Below are 7770 nucleotides of genomic sequence, written 5' to 3'. Positions count from 1 at the left end.
CGTCAATAAACTTAGGATTCCTAGATATACCTATGTAATGTTTTCAACTAGCTGAACGTGACCTATCTTAGCCAACTGTTTTTTAAGACATTTGGACCTGTCTACTCCATATGGGAAAATGACTAATTCATACAGCCACCTGCAAAAATATGTTCATTCTAACACAGATGTGGATATTATCCAATATAACTATTTAAAACTGGATACGGAATTATTGAACTAGATTCAATTAAGTTGGTTTTAAGAATAACTAGTGTTATCACTGGCAAAGGTTTTTTTTATTTGACTATTTAATTCGACTAAAGTTGATTTACAAATTGTGAATTTAGTCGATAAATTCCGCACAACCTTATAGAAAAAATTGTCTAAATTTAAAAAATGTCCATGTCAGTGTCTCATATGTCATGTTTTATTTTCACGTTATAAATTATCTCATTGGAAAGAATCTTTTGGGTTTCACTACTATAAATTGGTCAATTTTGTTTCGCTAGTTTTATAGGTCTTTTTCTTTCAAAAATGTCAGCTGTGACGAAAATTAAGGATAATAAACCAGAGCCAATCGCTTACAGCGACGCAGCGCTAAGGAACAATGCTGCAGTTGTGGAATATTGTCGAACATCTATGGCTGCTTTATCGGGCTCCACGGCTGGTAAATTACTTTAATAAACAATTAATTAATTACAAGTCCAAATAAACACAGCTTACTAATTGTTACTTATAAGAGTATTCCTGAATGGACTTATCAAGTTGGTCACCCCATTCTGTTTTGGGAGCACTATCTCTCACTTCTTCGTCATCCTTGAAAGAAAATCGTATAACTGTCGGTAAAGGGGGGGTCAGGGTGTGCTTGTGATGTAGTTAAGGATAAAAACTCATTATTGCATTTAGTAATATTAGTAGTAGTTAAATAAAGTTAACCTCAAATACCTATCACAAATATGTTAACTACAGTTCTTGTCCCAAAGTTTTGCTCATGTCAATGTAACTATTACTATTTATTTTTATCTAAATATTTTCAGTATATTGTGTGAAAAGTATTTGATGCCTATAATATTAATAAGTAATTTCTAATAATTGCCTTTTGTAATTTCTTCATAAGTATGAAGAATGAAATTGAAGTAAGTAAATTTTCAAGAAAGACCAATAAACATAGGATTATTCTTGTAGGCGACAGGCTAGTCACTATTTGAATCTAAATTCCATCATTTAGTTATACAACTAAATGTGGCCTCAATTCTATCATTAAGCCAAATAGCTGAACGTGGCCATTCAGTCCTTTCAAGACTGTTGGCTCTGTCTACCCCACAAAGGATATAGATGTGACCATATGTATGTATGTATGCAAAACATATAAATGTCAAACTAATGCGATAAATTTTTTTCAGGTATTCTCGGGCTAACAGGACTATACGGCTTTGCCTTCTATGTCTTTGCTGTTGTTAGTCTATGGGTAATGTTTATGTTGAAAGCAGGTCCGAAATGGCACAACTACTATATTTCGAGACAGAGTGTGCTAACAAATGGATTCTTCGGAGCCCTATTCACATACGTACTGTTTTGGACATTTATTTATGGAATGGTTCATGTATATTAATTTAGTTGTAAGTAATGTGATGAGGAATTGGGTTATTGTATGTAACAAAACTATTGTATGTCTGATCCACCAAAGTCAAGTTGGAAAGCTTGTGTAAGTTCTGTTTATTGTAAGAAATAAGTATTTAAGATTTCATCAATGTCACAGTGGTCTCACTTTCTTTGAATTTGACAATTATCAGATTTAAAAAATAATGTATCTTTATTAAGATTACCAGCTATTGTCCTGAAAGAAGTCCAGTGTTTAAGATGGATTAAGTTGAAAAAAACACATTCAAATCAAAGTAAAAGTTTTCGCGTATTGCGAGTACAAACATACAGTCTGACAGGAAGATAGACACAAATTATAAAAATCATATTTTTGGCTTCTGTTTGTCTTATTAAAATAAGCTTGACTAGACTCATTGACTACGTTCAGCCATTTGGCTTAATGATAGAACTGAGATCCAAATAGTGACAGGTCGTTTGTCCTGAGAAGAATCCCAAGTTTGTAAGTCACCTTTTACGACATACATGGGGGAAGAAATGGAGTTATTCTTTTCTTTTTGCTATTGGTGCCAAGAACTATACAGCACATTTTAAATACTTGTATGTATAAATTCATTTAATTTTATATGAATGTGTTGAGTATACAAATTATAACCCATTTTCTTTTAAAATATATTGTAATAAATAATTATAGTTCCAATTTAAGGTGTATAAAAGACTTGTTGGCTTTTGTGTTATATGTAAGACTATTTATAATTTTAAGTAAGGTGCAATGATTTATATTAAACAGTTATTAAACCTTGCAATATATTTTTATTCTAAACGAATGTTCCTGAATGAATTCTATCTTACGCGAGCCAGCAGTTTCTGCATAAAATATTTTGTACATACATACAAAAATCACACTTCTTTCCCGGAGGGGTAGGCAGAGACCAAATCATTCCACTTGCCGCGATCCCTGATCACTTCTTTCGCTTCATCCACATTCATAACTCTCTTTATGCAAGCTCGTCGGTTTCGGGTAAAGGGGTTATTGCGAGTTTGACACGGGCAAACACGTCGAGCAAGTAAACGCGTCTTTGTATGGAGTTGCATTAGTGCCACCGCTTTACCACTAGGTGGCGCTCATCTAATCACATACAAACCTGCGTTTACTTCATCGACGCGTTTTATCAAATAAACCCCTCTGATCTAGAATGTCTCCGATTTGATCAAGGAACGTTCGGCTAGGCCTTCCCATTCCAACAAGATATTTTGTAGTCTATAAAAATTCCTCTAGATGGCGTTATGGGTAACAAATTTAAGAGAAACGTACCCAAGTACGAAAGGGTGACATGTATTTTTCTGTCTCGTTGATATATATAGTAAGACGTGACTGTGTATATCCCTTGCGGGGTAGACAGAGCCAACAGTCTTGAAAAGAGTGAATGGCCACGTTCAGCTATTTGGCTTAATGATAGAATTGAGATTCAAATAGTGATAGGTTGCTAGCCCATCGCCTACGAAAAGAATCCCAAGTTTGTAAGCCTGTCCCTGAATCGCCTTTTACGACATCCATGGGAAAGAGATGGAGTGGTCCTATTCTTTTTTGTATTGGTGCCGGGAACCACACGACTAAATGATTGAATCTCAATTCCATCTTGCGCCGTTCAGTTAAACATAACCTTCATCCAGTCTTGTGACTATATTGACTTGGTAACTCCCTGGAATAAAGAGGGTTGTGTGCTTCCAGCTTGGAAGCCTTCCACAAAGTCAAATCGCAGACTTATAACATCCATGTTTGTTTGTTTGTAAACTCTTAATTGCACACTAGCTGAGCCCGCGACTTCGTCCGCGTGGAATAGTTATTTTGAGCATCATTGAAGCCCTCGAGGATGAATAATTCTCCCCGTTTTTTTTCACATTTTCCATTATTTCTTTGCTCCTTATAGTTGCAGTGTGATGTTATATAGCCTAAAGCCTTTCTCGATAAATGGTCTATTCAACAACACAAAAAGAATTTTTCAATTCGAACCAGTAGTTCCTGAGATTAGCGTGTTCAAACAAACAAACTCTTTCAGCTTTATAATATTAGTAAGTACCTACCTATAGATAAAAATAAATGTAACAAAATTTGAAAACAGTCATTGAATTTGGAAGAATATGTACAATGACGGACTTATCCCAATCGGGATTTTTCCTGTCAACCAAAATATAAAAGAACATCCAAAATCAAAGAGGCAATGCACGTTAAAATCATGTATGTGTAAAGTCTGAGATTTCAACAGAGCAAAGAGCCCTCAGATTCCCACTTCTTCAGTGCTCTGTGTTGAACAATGTTTGTTCGAGAGTGCTCGTGAGAAGGAACAGATAGGTACCAATAATAGTTACTTAATTGATTTTATAGTGTTCTGATATTATAAGAAACTAGTTGTGCCGGCGACTTCGTCCGCGTGGAATAGTTATTTTGGGCATCATTGAAGCCCTTAAGGATGAATAATTTTCCCCTTTTTTCACATTTTCCATTATTTTTTCGCTCCTAAAAGTGGCAGCGTGATGTTATATAGGCTATAGTCTTCCTCGATAAATGGTCTATTCAACACAAAAAGAATAATTCAATTCGAACCGGTAGTTCCTGAGATTAGCGCGTTCAAACAAACAAACTCTTCAGCTTTATAATATTAGTATAGATGAGATGGTGTTATTAGACACTGGTGCTCATGTATCCGTGTCTACAGGTTCAAATCCTATCTATTGTAGTGTAATCCTACTCTAAATTAACGGGAATGAACAGTAATTTCTTAAATTTTCCAAAATATCGCCTTACGACTACGCTATAAGGCGACTGAACTATTGGATGCTAAAATGTAATAACGACCCTTCGATAGAATGCGACGTAATAACGCTATCATGACGGACGGACAGACTGATAGACAAACTAATAGCTGTGGTAATTGGTTTATTGCACTTTATGAGACACAACTTAACTATAGATGTGGCTTTGACAAGACATTTATCTAGAAATTACGACACGATTAAGCATACTTTCTGAGTTATTAGTATCATCCTGGCGTTTGTCCTGGTTTGGGCGGGATAAATATGTTACAGGGTGAATTTTTAATGCTTTAAGAGATTTACGACATGATTGGACGATAAAACTAAGTGGGTTTTGCATAAAAACATGTAAGTACCAATAATTAAGTGAAAAAAATACTTATATATTTACTACGATCCATATGACCAGTAAGAACTTTTTCTTGTGTATGTATATTATTACGATCGTCCAGAATCGAGCAATTTTTAAGGGCGAGTACAATTTTTTCTCTCTTTTTGTTTTATCCATAAACGTTTTGCGAAAATTTCTGTAAACAATAATAATTCATTCTGTATAAATTTTTGTGCCAAATTACATTTTTATGAAATTACTTAACATGAATGAAAAGTGTGAACTTTGGCCAAATATGTATATAATGGAGTGAAGGCATAACAAATAAACAAATTTTTTTTCGCATTAAGTAGTTAATGATATTAATTGAGATCGGGATTATCCATAAATATATGACAGAACATCAATTCACGATTGCAGAAGATTGTATATCTAATTAACAAATTTGTCTATAATAAGCCACCAGCTTGCAGTCAGATGCAAACTATTTAAATAATGGTTCAAATAACGCGTCTTTATTCCGTAGCCCACATAGAAACATGATTAGGTATGTCATTATCCCTTACGGGGTAGACAGTCTCGCGGCTGTGTGACCCAATGATAAAATTGAGATGCAAATAGTGACATGCTGCCCGCCCATCGCATCGCCTGAAATAAGGATCCCAAATTATTATTTTTTTTATTATTTTATTTGTATAAGCTTTAAGTTTGTTTGTCACTAATGTTTAAAAATTATCTTTAGTTGGCTAGTGTTTTTTAGTTTGATGACACAAATGGTTTATATACCCAAGTTTATTAGCCCTTCCTTTACTTACAAGCTTTACCTACCTACCTATGTTTTACAAAAGAAGTTAGGTTAGGCAATGCTTAGGATGAACCAGGAACACAGATGATGAAGAAACCTTCCGACTCGCGACATGTACCATTCACAACCACTTAGTGAGCGCAAAGTGCACTTTATAGTCTTAACGTCGGCTTTAAACCAGAAACTGATTACGGACAATAAATCTACGTCCAAATAAGGCCGTTCGCACAGTTTTAACTCACGACTATCATTCGGTGCCGTGTGGTTCCCGGCACCAATAAAAAACAAATAGGACCGCTTCCTCTCATTCCCATGGATGTCTTAACGGCGACTAAGAGATAGGCTCATAAACTTGAGATTCTTCTTTCAGGCGATGGGCTAGCAACCTGTCACTATAGGAATCTCAATTCTACCATTAAGCCAAAAAGCTAAAAGTGACCTTTCAGTCTTTTCAAGACTTTTGGCTTTGTCTACCCCGCAAGGGATATAGACGTGATGTTGTATATGTATATTTTTCGAGCCTAAGCCTTGCTTAGCGCGAAAAAGTAATCGAAGGGAAACAACTTTGATTTAGTTTTCCCTTTTAAAAAGCATGAAAAACATAAATCTCCTTAAAGATATTAAATCTTCTCTCATTACTATTAAACATACAAAAATTTATTGATTAATGTGCTTAGAAATTATTAATTTTTATATTGCAAAATCGGACGGGTCTAATGAATGATTGGCCATAACATAAAATGCAGTGCCCGCCAACTGTAAATCTGTCGTAAGAAAGAGCAGAATATTCCAGTTGTCGTCAAAAAATACTGCAAAAGAATCGTAAAATCATATTTCCAATTACTTAGTGCAAGGAACAAATGAAGGGCTGTTGAACTTTCACGTTTAGCGGCGCCACTGTGCCTTGATTTTTATCTACCTGAAATTTACGTTTATGGTACTTTAAATGCTTAGCCGAAATCTTTTAAAATACTTTACGTAGTCGTAAATAATTGTTTACGTAACATAACTAGGTTTATTTTCTAAAGAAATTGTGGAACGTTCTCCTTAAAAAATTAAGCTATACTTAGGTACTTTTAAGTACTTATTTTGTTTTACACATAAAAGAGGGAAGTGATTAATTCGAATATAATTACAGTTTAGATATACCGTATTAAGAGAGTAAATTTTCCAAAAAAACATATTGAAAAATTATCCAGTCAAAATATTACTAACTTATTTCTTTAAGCATTTCTACGTAGCGCGAGATAAAAAATCTTATTTTGTACATACATAAGTACATATAATCACGTCTTTGTCCCTTGTGTAGTAGACAGAACCAACAGTCTTGAAAACACTTAAGGTTAAGTTAGGAGACAGGTTGCTAGCTCATCGCCTATAAAAGAAATGCCAAAATTTATAACCTTAGTCGCCTTTTACGACACCCATGGGAAACATACGGAGTGGTTCTATTCAGAAGTGCCGAAAACCACACGGCACTGATTTGTGCAAAAACGAAAAATCCCATTGCGTTTCTCGTGGGAATTTTGTAAAACCCACACTTACTAAGACTCTTAGACCATATAAGCGACTTACATGCCAAATTTCAAATTTCTAGACCCAGCGGTGTGGGCTGTACGTTCAGTAACAGAAGAGTTTCATACATATGGATAACACATGCTCTGAAATGGGTGCGAACGTCAAAATTGATACAATCGCATTTGACAGACAACGGCTTTATTTGATTTATGGTGAAACGCTCTGTAAAATATGTAAATTACAGAAATATTCTCAGTAAATATATCTTTTTACTAGCTGTGCCCGCAACTTCGTCCGCGTGGAATAGTTACTTTTGGGCATCATTGAAGCCCTCAAGCATGAATAATTTTCCCCGTTTTTTTACATTTTCCATTATTTCTTCGCTCCAAATAGTTGCAGCATGAGTTATAGAGCCTAAAGGCTTCCTCGATAAATGGTCTATTTAACAAAAAAAGAATTTTTCAATTTGAACCAGTCGTTCCTGAGATTAGAACAAACAAACAAACTAACTCTTCAGCTTTATAATATTAGTATAGATTTATTTATTATGAATAAAAGATTGTTTGAACAATTCAAAGTGCACAAGCTTAAATAAAAAAAAAACTTATAACTAAGCAGTTGTGCACTGCAGCAATTCAAAAAGGTCATAATCTCAGCGGATTTCTTTGCCCTCCACCGATATGAGAAAATTATGAATAAAACCAACAGCATGACACTCGGT

The 7770-nt window shown here is 34.7% G+C and overlaps 1 protein-coding gene across 1 annotated transcript; it reads left to right on the top strand.

Moving 5' to 3' along the window:
* Positions 1 to 397: 397 nt before the first annotated feature.
* On the top strand, positions 398 to 2387 carry LOC106130699 (ER membrane protein complex subunit 6). The gene is made up of 2 exons (XM_060951084.1): positions 398 to 649; positions 1386 to 2387. Exons 1-2 carry the CDS (start codon positions 517 to 519, stop codon positions 1592 to 1594), a joined length of 342 nt encoding a protein of 113 aa, XP_060807067.1. The 5' UTR covers positions 398 to 516; the 3' UTR covers positions 1595 to 2387.
* The last annotated feature ends 5383 nt before the right edge of the window (positions 2388 to 7770 follow it).

Source organism: Amyelois transitella, chromosome 23 (genome assembly GCF_032362555.1).
Source record: "Amyelois transitella isolate CPQ chromosome 23, ilAmyTran1.1, whole genome shotgun sequence".
Lineage (NCBI taxonomy): Eukaryota > Metazoa > Arthropoda > Insecta > Lepidoptera > Pyralidae > Amyelois > Amyelois transitella.
This window is presented reverse-complemented; position numbering and strand designations above follow the sequence as displayed.